General features: G+C 50.7%; 2 protein-coding genes across 3 annotated transcripts in view; one reads left to right on the forward strand and one right to left on the reverse strand.

Annotated features, from left to right (window-relative positions):
- Window positions 1-9,277, forward strand: part of HMGXB3 (HMG box domain containing 3) — a 73,290-nt gene extending 64,013 nt beyond the window's left edge. For both annotated transcript variants that reach the window (XM_006863874.1, XM_006863873.1), the window contains 6 exons: window positions 355-539; window positions 2,542-2,761; window positions 4,109-4,242; window positions 5,549-5,665; window positions 7,907-8,116; window positions 8,810-9,277. In XM_006863874.1, coding sequence (XP_006863936.1) covers window positions 355-539; window positions 2,542-2,761; window positions 4,109-4,242; window positions 5,549-5,665; window positions 7,907-8,116; window positions 8,810-9,277 — 1,334 coding nt within the window. The remainder of the gene's footprint in view (window positions 1-354; window positions 540-2,541; window positions 2,762-4,108; window positions 4,243-5,548; window positions 5,666-7,906; window positions 8,117-8,809) is intronic.
- A 1,735-nt stretch (window positions 9,278-11,012) lies between these two features.
- The window catches only part of CSF1R (colony stimulating factor 1 receptor), a 45,477-nt gene continuing 38,698 nt past the window's right edge, over window positions 11,013-17,791 (reverse strand). Inside the window, exons 16-22 of the mRNA XM_006863875.1 lie at window positions 15,388-15,479; window positions 15,206-15,303; window positions 14,146-14,268; window positions 13,953-14,064; window positions 12,448-12,547; window positions 11,293-11,401; window positions 11,013-11,195 (exon numbers count right to left, since the gene is read on the reverse strand). Of these exons, the coding sequence (XP_006863937.1) occupies window positions 11,013-11,195; window positions 11,293-11,401; window positions 12,448-12,547; window positions 13,953-14,064; window positions 14,146-14,268; window positions 15,206-15,303; window positions 15,388-15,479 (817 nt within the window). The remainder of the gene's footprint in view (window positions 11,196-11,292; window positions 11,402-12,447; window positions 12,548-13,952; window positions 14,065-14,145; window positions 14,269-15,205; window positions 15,304-15,387; window positions 15,480-17,791) is intronic.

The raw sequence follows: 17,791 nt of genomic DNA on the forward strand, positions 1-17,791 counted from the left end.
TTAAATTAAGGATAATACTAGCCCCTGATTCATGCAGTTGTGAGAGTTAACTGAAATCATCTATGTAAAGCTCTCAGCACAGTGTTGCAGACCTAGCAGGTGCCTAGTATGTGGCAAACGTAACTCTGATGGGAATTGCTCTTTGAGTTGTCAGCTAAGAACTTAAAGGGTAGAGTGCCCCCCAATGCCCCCACCACACACACACACACACACATACACACAAAGACTAATTAGTACTCTTGAGCTTTTTAAGGGAACAGACAGTTTTTGAAAATTGCTGTTCTTGCTGGTTCATCCCTTGTGGCCTCAGAGTCATTTTCTGTGGCATTCTTGGTGCTCTTGCTCTCTTTCCAGAGAAGACTTTGGCCTCAGAGGAGCTGAACCAGCTTCAAGAGCTGCTGTGCAATGGCTACTGGGCTTTTGAGTGCCTCACTGTCCGAGACTACAATGACATGATCTGTGGCATCTGTGGTGTGGCTCCCAAAGTGGAACTGGCTCAGAGGAGTGAAGACAATGTGCTGGCTCTGAAGAGTGTGGAGGTGAGTGCCTCTCAGCCACACTGGGTGCATTTACAGAACAACTGTCTGTCCTCTCACTTGGCAACTGTCTTCCTGCATGTTGTCCCCACGGGCAGATGAATAGCTGGGACTCCAGTGTTCTCCCGGGTGAAGCGAGTTGCTTTCCCCTGCCATTGTTGAGGGGTTTTACCTGGGGAAGACCAGAGGAAATAGAAGTGTTGTCTCTTCACGTATATGTTCAACAAATGTATTGAGCATGAACTAGGTTTACTTTTTAGATACATGGAAAGAGCAAAATAAAAACAAGTTAGTATCCTTGCAGAGTGCACACAGGTGTGGAGGTCAGACGAAGCAGACATGCGTCAGGCGGTGATGAGGGGTGGGAAGGGTAGGGAATGAGAAAGCTGTGATGGAAAGGAAGCCTTGGAAAGGCTCTCTGGTATGGTGATATTTTAGTAGGAGATCCAGATCCAGGTAGCTTCAGATCAGAATATTCCAAACCAGGGGGTGCAGTAGGGACAGGATGCAGCAAGAGCTTGCTAGGCCAGTGTGATAGTGGGAGGGAGGGGGCAGCAGTGTAATGAAGAACCTCAGAGGTTCATTGCACACCAGGTCTAGGCAGAGAAATGCAAAACTGTTGAGGGGAAAAGTGACCTAATCTAATAGGATTTAAAATAAATAGTGGAAAGCAACAAGTTCAGATGGCTTTAGAGATTAATACTAACAAGTACTCAAGAAATACATGATCCCAGTCATAGGCAAAGAATAGTGAAAGCTCGGCATATTTCCCTAATTCATACAAGACCAGGGTGTATATACACACACACATCCCACCCCTCCTCCCCCCGAAGGGTGAAACCTCTGCAGGACGTCTGTGGTGTATTAGGAATTTCGTGCATAGTTCTCTCCTTTTCTTCCCAATTAAAAAGCAAACTTAGAAAATGCTAGTTTCAATTTGAAACATGGTGGTGCATAACAAGACATCTGAAAATAAGCATAGTGCCTCCTGGACCCATTTATGTCTATTTACCAAGAAAATGGACTCCTATCCAAAAATGTACTTATCTGTGCTATTACTTGTATCACCTGTTGCTTTTATTTGTTATCGCATCAGGAGACTATTTCCAAATGCATTCTAGTCTGATTGCCTCTCAGAGTAATGTTAATAATGCAGCTAAGGTTTATTGCCTATTTCATATGCACAGTTCTTCCTCTGGTACGAACTACTTTACTACATGAACTCCCCGGCCCAGCAACTCATTCCCTTAAGGTGTTTGTTTAATCTTTAAAACGTTTTCATAATTTAGCTGCCTGTGTGCTCCACCACATTCATGGATCTATTTACATTAAAGGTAAATAGTTATTGGTATTCTCGGACAGACGTAGATATATATTTGTGGATGTCCTCCCGCTCTCCCTCCCTCGCCCATGCAGCCTGTGTGTCTATGAATCTGTTCATAGATGATCACTGTTGCAGGATTGTGTATCTGACAGTATGTGCCTCTGGTGCCGGAGTCCTAGTATGGCACCATAGGATAAGCACTGGACCGCAAGGTCAGCAGTTCAAACCCACCAGCCACTCCTCAGAAACACTATACTGGGTCACTATGAGTCGGAACCAACTCAGTGTCACTTAACCACCCCCACCACCTGTGGTGCCAAGGCTGTAAACTTTACAGAAGCAGATGGCTACATCTTTCTCCCATGGAGTTTGATCTTCAAACCCCTCAACCTCTCAGTTAGCAGCTGGGCACTTAACTACTATAGCTCCCCTTTGAAAATCAGGGGAAATGACACAAAAATATAGAAGCAGAAACATGCCTAGGGACTCTGGTGGGGTGGGAAGGGAGACACCTTAGCATGGGAAAAAGACCTGGGACCTAAAATCACTTTTTACTAAGTTGTCAGATTTTCAAAGGCCCTTACAGTGCATTTCTGTCACGACTCTTTGGTTTCTTTTTGTATATAAAGACGGAGTGAGCCTTTCTCTGTTACTAATGATCTTTTTATCCTGACTTTTTAGTTCACCTGGCCTGAGTACTTGGGCTCTAGTGAGGTAAACATGGAGGACTTTTGGGCCACGATGGAGACAGAGGTGATTGAGCAGGTGGCATTCCCCGCCAGCATTCCGATCACCAAGTTTGATGCCTCTGTTATTGCCCCCTTCTTCCCACCACTCATGAGAGGAGCTGTGGTCGTCAACACTGAGAAAGACAAAAACCTGGATGTACAGCCGGCACCTGGTAAGGCCACCTGGTGACTAACTGAGGCCAGGGAAGTCTGGGACATTGTCCATGACAAAGTAGCAAAAATGATGCAGAGTTACGGAAACGACAAGCTGTGACAGAATGTCCTAAAGGTGGAAGTCATAGTACAGAGTTTCAGAGAGTCACCAGGTACACTGTAGGGAAGGGCATGCACAGCTCACTGTTCTGGGAAGGAAGGACTGCACTGAGGGGTGGGACTCTGGAGGGAAATGCTGACAAGGAGGGTCCCAGCCCACAGCTTGCTATTGAGTATGTGAAGGGAGGGAGGGAGAAAGGACCGGGAATCTGCCGGTTAAGCGGGGTGTCCAGGTGAGACGTCCTGGATTAACCTGGGTTTGGTTACTAACTGTACTGCCCAGTCACTGTGTAACCTCTAGCAGGTCCCTTCATCACTGAGCCTCTGTTGCTCCTTCTACACTGTTAACTGACCCCACGGTAGCTGTGAAGATAAAGTGAGCTAGTAAAATAGTTAGGGTCCTGGTGTGGCACTGTAGGATAAGCACTGGACTGCTAACCACAAGGTCAGTTCAAATCCACCAGTCGCTCCTTGAAAACCACCCTATACATCTGAACCAACTCCACGGCACTTAATAACAACAGTAACATAGCGACAGTTTTTTGTTTTGTTTTTTAAAAATATCAACTAAGTAAAAAATAACTAGGAATGTTGTCCATGTCTTTATGTGTGTTTACCTGTAACTCCAACAAAATGTTCCCCACGCAGTACTTGTTCTTACCAAGTACAGCACACATAATATTCTATTTTTGTATATTTCATTTTTTAAATGCTGGCTATGACCTGCTAAATTGATTTCATAAGTACTTTAATATGTTGTGATCCACACTTTAAAGAGTGTTTCCCAGCATTAGATACTGAGGCCTCACTTCATATTTGATGTTTCTGGACCTAGGTGTTGTTTGTTGATTGGTTCTGTCATTAGCCAGCCTCCAGAGCATGGCATGCAGTGAGTATTTCTGAACGCTGCTCCTCTGGTGAAGGATGTGCAATACTGCTTCTGACAAAGCTCAGGAGATTTGGGGGTAAAAGCTGACCCATACTGGGGTCCTTGGCAAAGGCTGTATACTGGGTTTCTCACTTCTGAATGCTTCAGCACCCCGTCACTTCTAAGGAATCTCAGCAGCTGTGGAAGTCACTGACCTGCCATGAATCCCAGCTCTCCCAGCCCCAAAAGAAATGATCAGTACAGTCTGCTTCCTTGCCTTTCTGTTCCATAAGCCAGGCCCGCCCCCCAGGTTCAGGGCATGGTCCCGTGGGAGGGGCTACCCGTGACCTCTGTTGGCACTGTCTGTCGTCTCTTGCAGGCAGTGGTAGTGCCTTGGTGAGGCTGCTCCAGGAGGGGACCTGCAAGCTTGAACGGATTGGCTCCTACAGCAAGGAGGAGCTACGGCAACTGCTGGGCCAGTGTGGCATCCCTTTTGGGGTCGAAGACTCCAAGGTGAGTGTCTGGGACAGCAGGGGGCTAGGGGCTTAAGGAACAAGATGGTTGTCAACTTTTCTGGTCATGTGTAGTGGACAGAGGGGGCTGGTAGTCGAGATGTGGGAGAAAGTAACCAAATGCTGACATGTATGAGAGACTTTTCCTTCCGGTGGGTTTCTTCTGTTTGAGGTAATGGCCTGAGACTTTGGGGTGAGGAATCCTGCCTCTGCTGCTTACGCTACTGCACCTTTCGGAGGCTCGTTCTCCTTTGTGAAATGTTAGTTGCTGTCGAGTCTGAGAATCATCAAAAATCCTGACTTCATGAGGTTGTTGTGAGGAATGCCTTTTATGAAGTATCTGGTTCTCTCCTATCCAGGGTCTTAGAAAATGGGTACTGTGGTGGCAAGTCAGAAAATATTGCTACTAGGATTCCAGTTTATAAATGCATGTGTTTATTCCAAACAAAACGTGTAAACATGTCTCTGATCCATGGATGGCTGCAGACAAGGTCTCTCAGTAATACACTTGTCGGTCTTGTTTATTGTTGTTAAATGTCATCGAGTCAGTTCTGACTCATAGCAACCCTGTTTAGGGTTTCTGAGGAGTGGCTGGTGGGTTTGGACTGCCAACCTTACAGTTAACAGCCCATGCTTACTGAGTCCCAAGGGATGCCAAAACTACTGTTTTACCGTGGAAGTCTACTTTGACTTATCAAAGAGCAGAGACTTCTGTGGAGAAAGGTTGTTGTTGGTTATGTGCTGTGGAGTCGGTTCCCACTCATAGCAACCCTGTATAGAGTTTCCGAGGCTGTAAATCTTTACAGGAGCAGAAAGCCTCATCTTCTCCTGCAGAACCACTGGTAGTTTCAAACTGCTGACCTTGAGGGTAGCAGCCCGACTCGTAAGACTTAGAGAGTGATGGAGACACTGCCTTCAGATGTGTATAAAACTAGCTGGAAGATACATGGGGAAACAATAGCTTCATGGGGGGGTATTTTTGTTTAATAAAGATTTTTTTTATCTTTTTTACATACCTCATACCACATACATAGAGATTGCATGTTTTATATTCATTTATTTGCCTTCATGCCTCTGGGATACTGAAGATTTTATGCTTCCTTGAAGTCCAAATTAAGATGTTGTCTCCCCTTTGCAGCATTTCCTGGCCTGTAGGAAGTAGAAAGGGTCCAGGCCCTCTAAGGGTTACCATCTGTATCTACAGGGGGCTGCAAGGTTGACTCAGGCATCAAGTGAGCAGGGGTGCTGAGCATTGGCCTGGTCCTTTGGCATTCATCTCTGCTTTTTATCTGAATGTTTTGCTGCAGGACCAGCTTTGCTTCTCCCTGTTGGCCCTCTACGAGTCTGTTCAGAATGGAGCCAGAGCTAGCCAGCCCCCACCTCATCTCACAGGGGGTAAAATCTACAAAGTGTGCCCCCATCAGGTAAGAAACAGCAAGGGGGACTTTGTGGTGAATTTGTTCATGGCCACTTGCTCAGGTGCTCTGAGGATAGTGTTGGCTATGTCTTCCCTTGCAGGCAAGACAAACTGATGGTAACCTCAGGAGTAGGGAAGAGATGAAGTGACGTGGAATGAGAGAGAGGGCATTTTAAGTCTGATTGCAAGAAGTAGACCAAGGTTTCTCCACATCAGCACTCTTGACATTTTGGGCCAGATAATTCTTTCTGGTCTGTGCATTCCAGGATGCTTACCAGCATCCCTGACCTCTAATGCACCTTCAGTGGCCAGTAGTGCAACCCCTTCCTCCCAGTTATAACTAAAAGTGGCTCCCGACATTTCCCAGTGTTCCGTGGGATGAGAACCACTGTGACGTACATGATACTACCTCAAGAAAAGGGAGGCTTTGTATTGGTCGTTATGTCTTGTCTTGTTTGTTTCTAAGAATACCTGAGTATTCCAGGAATGCCAGTAACCAGTACTCCACTAGGGACCTTGCTCTCTTAGCATATGAGCGTCTATATTTTCTCTTTTTATTCCCCTGGCTTGTTCTTTGACTCCTTGAGGCTTACTGGTCTTAGGCTTTCCCAGGTCAGATTGCCCATGCAGAGGATCTGAGTGATGTCGCTTGTCCTTCAGGGACCAGGCAGCCTGCGGAGGAGCTGCCCGTGGGTCTGGTGGCCACCTGTGGTGCTAGGGAGGGAACCTGGGCCATTCATGAGTGTGTCTTTATTAAGCACCTAGCCGTGTGCTAGGCTCTGCACCAGCTGCTGGGGGCACAGGGGTGAGCTCACATTGCTGCTGACCGTCACCTAGTCAGCCCTCGGCTCACGACAACCCCATGCACGACAGAATGCAATGCTGCCTGCCCCTGTGCCATCCCTGGGGTGGGTTGGGATCGGGTTTTCATTAACTGACTTTCAGACATAGATCACCAGGCCTTTCTTCCAGAAGCTCTGCTGAAGCCTGTTTGGCATCATAGCAATCCACAAGCCTTCACTGGCTGCACACAAGGGGCCTCTTCTGGGCATAAAGTCTGAGTCTCCCCCACGGAAAGCAGGAATTCTACCAGTGAGCCATCGGTGTCCTTGCACCCATATTTGTGGCAGTATCTCTGCCACACCATAACTGTGGCAGAATCTCTGAAAGAGCTGGACAAAGGACCTCAAGAGAAAGTTCCCGGGAAAGACCTGTTGTCTGTGGACAGCCAGGGAAGGAACTTTCCAGGATCAGTAATTAAGAAGGTGGGAAGGCATAGCGAACCAAGAAGAGAGAGCCTTGGGGTAGGGGGGTGGTCAGCAAAGGCTAGATCAAGGCAGTGGTTTGGATTTTAGTCTGAGAGTGGCAAGGAGGCCATTGGGCCATTGGACTGTTGGAATAGGGAATGGGAGTGGTGGCCCGGTCTGGTTTTGGCCCGGTAGCCATCAGATCAGCTTTGAGACGGGTTGTGTGCTGTATGACAGGGTAGGCCCAGGAGGGTATTGGAGGCAAAAGGCCCACTGAGCAAGCACTGAGTGGGGAGGGGCTGTTCTGAACAGAGCTTTCAGTGTGTTGTGGTGAGTTAGCCTGCAGGTGGCCTGGCTGCTCCACAGGGAGTCCGATAACTGCTCCTTTAACTGAGTCTGTGTCTCATGAAGGAGCAGTTGGATTCACAGCAATGTGAACTTTGACCTCAGGCTGATGGGGGTGGTCAGTGGTGTGAAGGTTGGAGATAGCATTGGATAGAATCTCCCAGTGCACCCAGAGCCACCCAGAACACCGTGAGACATCACTAGACATCAGCAGGCACTCCCATCTAGCAACACCTCGGGTCTGGTGGGGAGATTTCTAAAACCACAGGTGCTTAAAATTCACCCCACAGACCCTAGTAATTCCTTAGGTTTGGGTTGGGTCCAGGAATCTGCATTTGAATCAGCTCTTCATGAGGGTCCTGTGCAGCCAGGGTTGAGAATCATGGGACTAGACAGACGCTGGTCTTGGCAGACATGGTATGTTACGAGACGTTTGGAGCAGATGCCCTGTGAGGTGCCTGTCTCCATCACAGGATGCGCCCATCTCCTCTCATGGTGGGGCAGGGTGACCCCCATCTGCCTCATTTCGGGACACAAAGTTCTGGCAGGTGGTCATGGCATCAGTCATAAAACCTGTTAGTTGCTTCTCAGAAGAAGCGAGGCCTGTCTGCATATCTGCTGCCTAACCCTGTGCTGTGTCCGTCTTTCCCACCCAGGTGGTCTGTGGCTCTAAGTACCTTGTGCGGGGCGAGAGTGCCCGCGACCATGTGGACCTGCTTGCCTCTTCCCGCCACTGGCCACCTGTCTACGTGGTCGATATGGCCACACCAGTGGCTCTATGTGCTGATCTCTGCTACCCAGAGCTGACCCAGCAGATGTGGGGGAGGAACCAGGGCTGTTTCTCCAATCCCACAGAGCCTCCTATGGTGAGTACCTCCTGCAGCACTGGAACACACTGCTAAGGCCAACTGTGTGTCACCGTGCAGTTCTTCAGGAAGGCCTCCCCAACAGGCTTTTCCTCCAATATTTTGTCTCGTCACTCTGGGACCAGCATTTACTCCACCAATACTTGTGACCCACCTCAGTGAGTCAGACCACAGCATGTCACTTAGTAGTCACGGTCTCCCCAACATAGGTGCTTTAGAGGGAAACTGAGGCCCAGAGAGGGGAATGGACGTGTCCAGAGTCCACAGCAGGTAGAGGCAGAGACCTTGTTGTGCACTTTGATACGTTGTACCAGCCGGTTGTTCTTCCCAGAGGCACCGGCAGACATTAGGACTGGGAGGACAAGGCCTCTGGCTTGGCCTTGAGGGAGGCGACATTGCTGTCGTGTACTTCTTCCCTACTCCATCCAGAAAGGACATCCTCGCCCATCCCCACTTCTGCCATCCCAGCCTGAATTGACTCAGTGCAGTAATAGACTTGACGGCTTGTAACAACAACAATAACAAACAATAGTAGCAGCTCAAGTGACCCAGCGTCTGCCCTTAGAGTAGTGTCACTGTTCCTGTCCTTATTCTGCCATGAGAAAATGACTGCAGGCACGTTGAGGAGAGGCAGTAAGTAGTAAAGCTGGGCTCATTCCTTCATGTCTGTGTGGTGACTTCTGTCTCTTCTAGAGCGTGTCCTGTCCAGAGCTCTTGGACCAGCACTATACCGTGGACGTGACCGAGCCCGCGCACTCTGTCCAACACCCAGTCACCAAGACGGCCACACGACGCATTGTCCATGCGGGCGCTCAGCTTGGTCCTGGTGACCCCAGCGTTGGGCACCACTCCTTGACCCTGTGTCCTGAGCTGACCCCCTACACCACCATCCTGGCCTCCATTACAGAGAGCAAGCCACACAGTGTCCGCCAGCGACCTGTTGCCTTTGACAATGCCACTCACTATTACCTCTACAACCGCCTCATTGACTTCCTCACCAGCCGTGAGATTGTCAACCGGCAGATCCATGACATCGTGCAGAGCTGCCAGCCTGGCGAGGTGGTCATCCGAGATACCCTCTATCGTCTTGGGGTGGCTCAGATCAAGACAGAGGCAGAGGAGGAGGGTGAGGAAGAGGAGGGGGCTGCAGTGGCAGAATAAGCCAGGCTGTTGTATAGGGTTGCACCATCTTAAGCCATAGCAAGGGCCGTGCCTGAGGCAGATCGATCCAGGAAACCAGCCGAAGTGTTCGCCTGTGGGGAGGGCCTCTGACTGCTGGGACTGACCAAAGAGCTTCCATTTCCTGAGCAAAGGAGGGCCCAGGTCCTTGGTCCTAAACCTCACTACTTCTCAGGGGTCTAGAAAGGCACTAGGAAACCCTTTACTGGCCCTGAGAGAGCACTTGGGATACACGGTCTGATGAGCAGAAGGAACGGGAGACCGAGGGATAGGCTGGTGGGCTTCTCAGGGTGGACAAGCTGGGTACGGGCCAAGGCAGGGAGGGGAAGGCTGCAGAGGCATCTCTTCCCTCCACTGAGGAGAGGAGCATGCCTTACTGTTGGCCTTTGATTTAGGACCTTGAGGACCTCATTAGCTCGAGGAATTCCTTTGGGCACTTGTGTCTCCCCCAGGGAGGGAGTGCATTTCTTTATAGAGTCTGCTCCGACCTGCACCCATATGTGGGAAAAGCTGAGCTTTGAGGAAGAGTAGTATCCCCTCCCTTCCTCCCTGCTGTACCCTACATCCTCTTGAGCCCTGGGACCCTCACCACAGAGGGGATGTGGCCCATGGTCATGACACAATCTAGCAGCAGTAGGAAAACTCCCTTCCGTGAAGGGGAAGCAGACTGGGCCGCAGGGAAACAGCAGGACCGGCTCAAGTGCCCGAGGTGTGCTTAGGACCTGGGACTTGGCCGTGTGTTATTTAATTTATTAAAGAGGAGTGGAGTTGGTGGCTTTTCCCCCTCCCTCTTCCCTGACAAGAATAAAGTTTATTAAATTATCTGGTTTTGGTGAAGTGAGAGTCCATTCCATGGTCACAGTGCTGGGCAGAGTGGTTGAGCCTGTCGCCACGTATGAAGGAGGCCCAGGGGGTTGGCTGGTGCTGGTGTGGCGCAAAGAACCAGAGAGCCACTGTGTTAATGCTGTTAGTTTAATAGGGTGGAGACTTTCCACAGCGTGACTGTTAGTTATCATGAGTCAACTTGGGGGAGTGTATGCTTCTTGCTTGGTGTGGCCAGCCACACACCATGGTCCTGTGCTATCCCACCCAGAAATGACGGAGTACTGGGCAGAAAGCCCCTCATTTTTAGCTGCCACGTGGCTCATTACAGCAGTGCCAGATTCAGGCGGGCCAGGGTGGGGTGGGGTGAAGGCTTTTAGAGGACAGAGACCAACAGGTGCTGTTAAATTCTTAAAAAGAGCCACCTGCCGTGAGGACAGCCTCTGAGCACCAGTCCCCGCTGCTGCTCCCCCAGGGGCACGAGGGGGCTCCTACTCAGCTGGTCTGCGCAGTCCTGAGGAGCCTTACGTTCTCCATACTAGGCCACTCCTGAGAGCTTGTTAGGCACATTGAGACACAAGGGGACTAGGGAAGGAGGTTCCTGGAAGTGGGAACAAGGTTAAGAGAGCTGGAGTAGGGCAGGGGGTATCTACCAGTTGGCATAGCAAACAGACTGGCAGCATTGAGGACAGAGGGGCAGGGGGCTCAGCCCCCAGCCTCTTACTGGCAGTGATGGCCCAGGCTCGAGAAATGGGGTCCTCTGCCCACGATGCTGAGTTTCTGGGCAGGCTGTTGAGTGACATGACCCAGGGCAGAGTCTATGTTCACCCCATGGTGCCCATGCATGGAGGAGTTGGAGCTTGGAGAGGTGAGGCAGTACTTCCCTGTCACCTCCTTAGCAGAACTGGTAGTTGTTGGGCTGCAGCAGCGGTTGGGAGCTCTCCCCTTGCTCGCAGCAGGCCAGGTGCTCACTTGAGCTCTCCTCCTCTGGTTCGCTGCTGCTGCTGCTGCCGCTGCTGCTACTGCCACCACCATCGCCGCCGCCACCATCACTGCTGCTGGGCAGGTTGGTGTAGTCCTGAGGGTGGGAGCAGCCAGGAGATGGTCAGGCCTTCTCCATCAGGCCGAACCTGGCCTGCTTCAGCAACCCCTGCCCTCAGCCTGGTCCCACTCACCCGTTCTTTCATGTCCGCTTTAGCCTGCTCCTGGAGGAGGAAGCAGATCTGCTGGAAAGTGGGTCTGCAGGTGGGCTCCAGGTCCCAGCAGGCCTGCATGATGCTGTATCTGGAGGTAGGACAAGTGCCAGTGAGCGTTTCCCAGAGGTCCAGGGGTCCTCCCACCCCCAGCGGAGGGCTCAGAAGGGGTATCAAAGGTGAGCTTAGCACAAGTCCTCTACAGACATCTTGTTTCCTCACATTAGCCCTTGGAGCAAGGTAGTTTCCACCACCTACATTTTGACTAGCATAATTGTTATGAATCGGGCTGCAAACCTTAAGGTCAGCAGTTCGAAACTACCAGCTGTTCTGTAGAAGAAAGATGAGGCTTTCTTCTCCTGTAAAGATTTACAGCCTCGAAAACCCTGTACAGGGTCCCTGTGAGTCTGTTCCGACTCCACGGCACGTAACATTTTGAATTATGTGGGAAGAAATCTCTGAGGTGTTCTGTGTTTTACCCACGCTCATGATCTTCAAGTCTGTAAGGAGGTGTGATGGGTGGGCCGGTGGAAGCAGGAAGTGATTGTATAGAGCACATGGCTGCAGTGAGTGAGCTGGGGGCCAACTGGCTGGTGCAAAGCCTGGGAGGAGCGGGGTGGCTGCTGGCTGATTTGAGCAAGGAGTTCCAGGTGGATCAGATTCAGTGACCCATCAGCTAGTGGGCTCTGAAGAGGGGAGCCCTCCTCTGGTCACGGTAAGAGAGTCTGAGGTAAATGTCTGTCATCAGGGTTAGGACCAGCCTCATTTTCACCTGTTACTCCTCTTGAGACCATTCCCCCTGCCCCATGTTTCCTAGAAAACTGTTGGAAACCCTGCATTGTTTTAGTCCATTGTGAAGGAGATAAAAAACCCAAATGGCACAGTGGGTTAAGCACTGGGCTGCCAACTGCAAAAATGACTTAGCCTAGGAAAGATTTTTGGAATTCTTTGCTTTGTGGGGTTGTTAGAGTCAGAATCAACTCTATGACAGTGGGTATGGATTTTGGTTACTGAGGGAGTTCAAGCCGGATCCCAAACCTTTTAGATGGAAAGCCCTGGGCCACACACTCTTCCACCAACCCTGTGGAAACTTGAAATCTTGAGTTGCCCATCCCACCCCAGGACCACCTCACTCACATGTTCTTTGGGGCAAATGCAGGCTGGTCCATTTGGTAGCCATCTTTCACCAGTTTATAGAACATGCTGTTCACCAGGATGCCAGGGTAGGGGTTCAGCCCTGCAAAAGCCAGGATCATGTGTGAGAGTTCACACCTAGGAACTCACCTTCACCCACCCTCAACCACCGTCCCTCCCACACATGTGGCTAAGTGAAACCAAGGTGCCCGGGCTCCCACTGGGACTGGTGAGGCTACAACAGCAACTCCCCGTACTGAGTGCCAGGCACTGTCCCTGTGAAAAGGGCTTAAGTTTACAGGAGGTTGAGAGCCTTCACCCAGATCTCATATACCATAGAACGAGCTGCAGCACAAGCCTGGAGTCAGGCCAACCCGAACTTCAGTTGTGTATCAGTTCAGGGTGGCCAATAGGAGTACCTGCACTGCCTGAGGTGTGGCAGCTACTAGGATAATTCAAGCCGCATCTTGGTTTTCAGTAAGCTCTATGGATAAAGTCCTGGTGTGGCACTATGGGTCGTTTGAATTGCAAGGTCAGCAGTTCAGACTCACTGCTCACCAGAAACCCTATACAGGTCACTATGAGTTGGTACCAACTGGACGGCACTAAACAACAACATGGATAAAGGCTTCTTGGGAAACTTTCTGGTTATTTATTATGGTAGATCTATATGTAACAAAGCCTACAGTATTTCAATATTCTTCACATATAAAATTTAGTGGCATTAATTATTCCAGCTGTATCTATGCCATCTAAGGAGCGTTGATGGCTAAGTGGATAAATGCTCAGCTGATAACAGAAAGGTTGGCAGTTTGAACTCACCCAGCTGCTCTGTGGAAGAAAGACCTGGCCGTCTGCTGCCGTCAAGATTAAGTCTCTGCGGTCAGATCAGTTCTGACTCTTAGCAACCCCACAGGGCAGTGTACAACTGCTTCCTAGGATTTGCGAGACTCAATCTTGTGACAGGAGTAGACAGTCCCACCTTTCTCCCTCGGAACAACTGGTGGGTTCAAACTGCCGATGCACTATGCCACCAGGTTGTTGTTGGTGGTTATGTGCCGTGTAGTCAGTTCTGACTCATAGTGACCCTGTACAAGGTTTCCGAGGCTGTAAATCTTTACGGGAGCAGAAAGCCTCATCTTTCTCCCACGAAACAACTGGTAGTTTCAAACTGCTGACCGTGAGATTAGCAGCTCAACTCGTAACCACTACGCTACCAGAGCCTAGAAAACCCTACAGGTAAGTTACACTCTTAACACATAGGGTCATTATAAATCAGAAATTGACAATAAACATCCCAGACAAAAAGGGCACGTGAGTTCTAGGCAACAGAAACAACAGAGTCCAGCGGGAACAAGTAACACGTGTCAGGGTGGAAGACCTGCCCCATCAGCACAGGAGCTGCAGCTTTTGGTTGTGACTCAGCCTTTGCTCTGTCCTGGGCACAAAACCCTGCCCGTGTCCTCCCCACAAGGGTCTGGGGCGGGGGTGTTGGTCCCAGTGCTTACCAAGTGAAAAGATCTCCCAGAGGAGGATGCCATAGGACCAGACGTCGCTCTGAACCGTGTAGACACAGTCGAAGATGCTCTCCGGAGCCATCCACTTCACTGGCAGGCGTGCCTGGCACAGCAGTCCACTGTCACCTTGGGTCCCGGCCCAGCGCCCCCTCCCCAGCCCAGCCCACCCATTCCCCACACTCACGTTGCCCTTGACAATGTAGTTGGAATCATTCATGATGTCCCTAGCCAGCCCAAAGTCCCCGATCTTGGCCACATGCCCACTGGTCAATAGCACATTTCGGGCTGCCACATCTCGGTGGATGCACTGGGGGAGGCACAGCAGGGTTAGTCAGGGTCCCTGCCCTACCTGAGACCAATGTGCAGAAGGAGCAAGGAGAGGGCCCCTGTGCCCTCACGGTCCCCTCAGAGGAGGGCACCAGTTTGAGCTCTTCACTCTGGGCGCTTACCTTCTTCCAGGACCTAGATGTGAAACCATGTGGGAACCCCCAACCCTCAAGCTGCCATGCCCTGTGTGCCCTGTGTGCCCTAGTTCCTGAGCAGCAGGAGCGACCTGGAAACTAGGGTGTCTATTCAGGCCCAGTAGCAATGAGTCCCTTGTGCTGTGAGCAGCTGCCACCCTCAGGACAGTCTTTGTAACTCTGTTTTCTTCTCAAACAGTTCTGTGATTTTGCCCATTTTTATAGAAGCAGAAGCTGAGGCTCAGAAAAGTCAGTTCATGGTCACATAGTGAGGAGCCAGGCCCAGGAATCAAGCTAGGACTCCCAAGTGTATGCTATTCAGGTGACACTAAAAGTCCCATTCCCTGGGTACTTGATCCTGGGCTGAGTGTATTTTATATGCCATCTCACATCTCCCCCTCTACGAGGGAGGTTCCATTATCATTCCTATGTTACAACACCAGGGGCTCACTGCTTCTGGGGCCTGCTCAGACTCTGACTCTCCCCACTGATAAAGGTTATTGCAGCCTGAGAGACCAGGTGCTTTTGAGTAGCAGTGAATGAGTAAAGACTGTTTATGGGAATGGGATCCTTCCTAGACTCTGCACACTAAGGGCACACCTGAGGGAATACTGGGTACCCCTTTTTCCCACTTGTTCCTGAAACCTGTAGATACCTGGTGATGGCAGCATTCTGGCTCCTCCCTTGCCCCCTCATGTGCCCCTCTCGCCTCTCCTCCTCACTCATCCAGCTTCCCTCCAGCAGAGGTCTAGGTAGCCACAGGAGGGGCCAGTTTTGACTCACATTCTTGGAAGCGAGGAAGGCCATGCCTTGGGCCACTTGGCTGGAGAAGTGGAGCAGGTCTCTGAGCTCCAGGGGCCGTGCATCCTCTTTGTCCAGGTCTGCCATGGGAAGAGGTTTCAGGGCCATGCTACCACACCTCACTGGTCCCAGTCCCAGCACCCCCACCCCCAGCACCTCCTTACCATGCTCAGAGAAGGAGTCATTTGATGATGAAGTGGAAACAGGTCTCATCTCCACGTAGGTGTCCAAACCCTGACTGGAGAAGCCGCTGTCCCTACATGGAGGGGAGCCCAGAGAACGGGTCAGTCCCTGACTCAGGCTGTGACCTCACCCAGCCCCTCAGCAGGGAAGAGAAGGACTTTGGGGACAATGTGAGCATCCCTTTCTGACAAGGAGCCACACCTCTGCCACATTCTAAGCAATTGTTGATCTGTGCTTGACCATCACCAGTGACAGATCTTCCAGCTAGTTCCATCTTTGGACAGCTCTGCCTGTTAGAGTCATGGTGGTGCTGTCGGACAAGCACTGGACTGCCAACTGCATGGTTGGCAGTTCAAACCCACCAAGATAAGCCTGTGTGCTCCCATAAAGATTTACAGCCTTAGAAACCCTATACAGGGTCACTGTGAGTTGGAAATGACTCAATGGCCCTAAGCTTGGTTTCTTCTGTTTACGTGTTAGAAAGTACTTCATTGTTACACCACCACCACCACCACCACCACAGTAAATCTGTCCCTTCCCGCTCTCACCCTCTCCTGCTCAGCAGCACTCGCCAACTCAAGGACCACAGAGCAGGAGTCACCTCCCTCGTCCCTGTCCCAGCCTGCAGGGAACTGATGAGACCCCAGGGCCCATTCATTGAGCAGTTTCTTCTCTAGACCAGGGGTCTCACCCCTGACTTCACATACACATTGCCTGGTGGTGCTGTCGAATCATTGCGCTGCTAACCACAAGGTAGGTGGTTCCGACCTACCAGGCAATTCTCAAGAGACAAGGTTGTCTGCTCCCGTAAAGATTTACAGTCTCAGAAACTCTATATAGGGTTGCTATGAGTCAGAATCGACTCAATGGCAGTAGGTTTGGTTTGATTTGGGTATGAGAACTTGTAACAACCCCCATACCCAACAGTTCTGCTGTAGCACTGTGGGATAACGCACTGGACTGCAAGGTCCATTTGAACCACAAGGTTGGTGGTTCAAATTCACCAGCTGCTCCTTAGAAACCATATGCCGGGTTGCTATAAGTCAGACACTTAACAACGACCCCATGCCCAGGACACCACACCAATAACTTCAGAATCTCTAGGGGTGAAACCCAGTCATTCATATTGTTTAATCTCTACCAGGTGATGCCTGTGGGCCTTCTGGCAGGGACCTGGTGCTCTAGAGGAATGTTACTATCACTGTCATCGGCAGGCACATGGAGGGCTTCATGACTGTGCAGTTTCTGATCAACAGTCATGAGCCTGCATTTCTTCCCCAGGTGATGATGCCTCTGCCCCAACACTTTGACTATAAACGGAGTTTTGAAAAGCACTGCTCTAGATTCAATAGCAGATGGTCAGCAAAAAAGAGAGAGGCCCTCTACAAGATGGACAGACAGACACAGTGGCTGCAACAATGGGAATGCTAGGGTGGTACAAGACCAGGCAGTGTTTCATTCTGTTGTGCATAGGGTTGCCATGAGAACTGACCAGGTCACCTAACAATAACAGCTCCTAATATCCCAGCTAGACATTGCTGGACACCTCTTACCTTCCTGCCCTCTCTGTTAGAGAGATGTGGCCCTGATAATGTCCATACGCGCTTGTTCCCAGAAAGACTGTTTTATTGATGGTGACAAAACCATCCCTCCTTTGTTCTAGAAGCAATACCTCTATTAATGTGGCCTGAATTCCAATGGCAGGATTGGCTCACATGTCCCTTGACCTTGAAATCACCCCATCCTCCAAGTCTTTGCCCCACCTGCCAGTTCCACAGTGGAAGCAGATACTTTTCCTCTGGTCCCTGTTTGAATTTGATCTAGTCTGAGACTCCAGCCTGCAGACAGGCCCAGTGTGAGCTGCCCTCACAGTGGACAGACGGAATAGGAAGCAGGCCTGTCAGATCCCCATATTTAAGGACACTGAATAGAGAAGTGGCCTCCTTCCTCTTTTGCTGCAGGGCCGACAGTGATGGAACCAGGGCACTCAGGCAGAACCCTGGCCCTGCTCTGGTCCTGGCCTTCCACGGCCTCAGCAGCCCCCAAGACTGAGCCCTGCAGAGAGTGGTGTGACTCGGGAGTGAGACCTGGACCAGGAGTCTGGAGAGCAGAATTCTAACCCAGGCTCTGTGTCTGCCCTGACTATGTGACACAAAGCCCACCACGTCCCACCCTGGTTCCCCATGTGGCTCTGTCCATCTGTGGGTGGTTCCCAGGAATCACAGCATTACAGAATGGCAGAGCCAGGAAGACCCAGAGAGGCCATCCTCTTCAGTCCCCTGATGATGCCTGGGGAAACTGAGACCCAGGTGAACTGAGGACTTGACCATAGTCATGCAGCTAATCCTGCCATTTTGCCCCCTCTCACCCAACAAGCCCCCAGAA

The sequence above is a fragment of the Chrysochloris asiatica genome, unplaced genomic scaffold, assembly GCF_000296735.1.
Source record: "Chrysochloris asiatica unplaced genomic scaffold, ChrAsi1.0 scaffold00057, whole genome shotgun sequence".
Lineage (NCBI taxonomy): Eukaryota > Metazoa > Chordata > Mammalia > Afrosoricida > Chrysochloridae > Chrysochloris > Chrysochloris asiatica.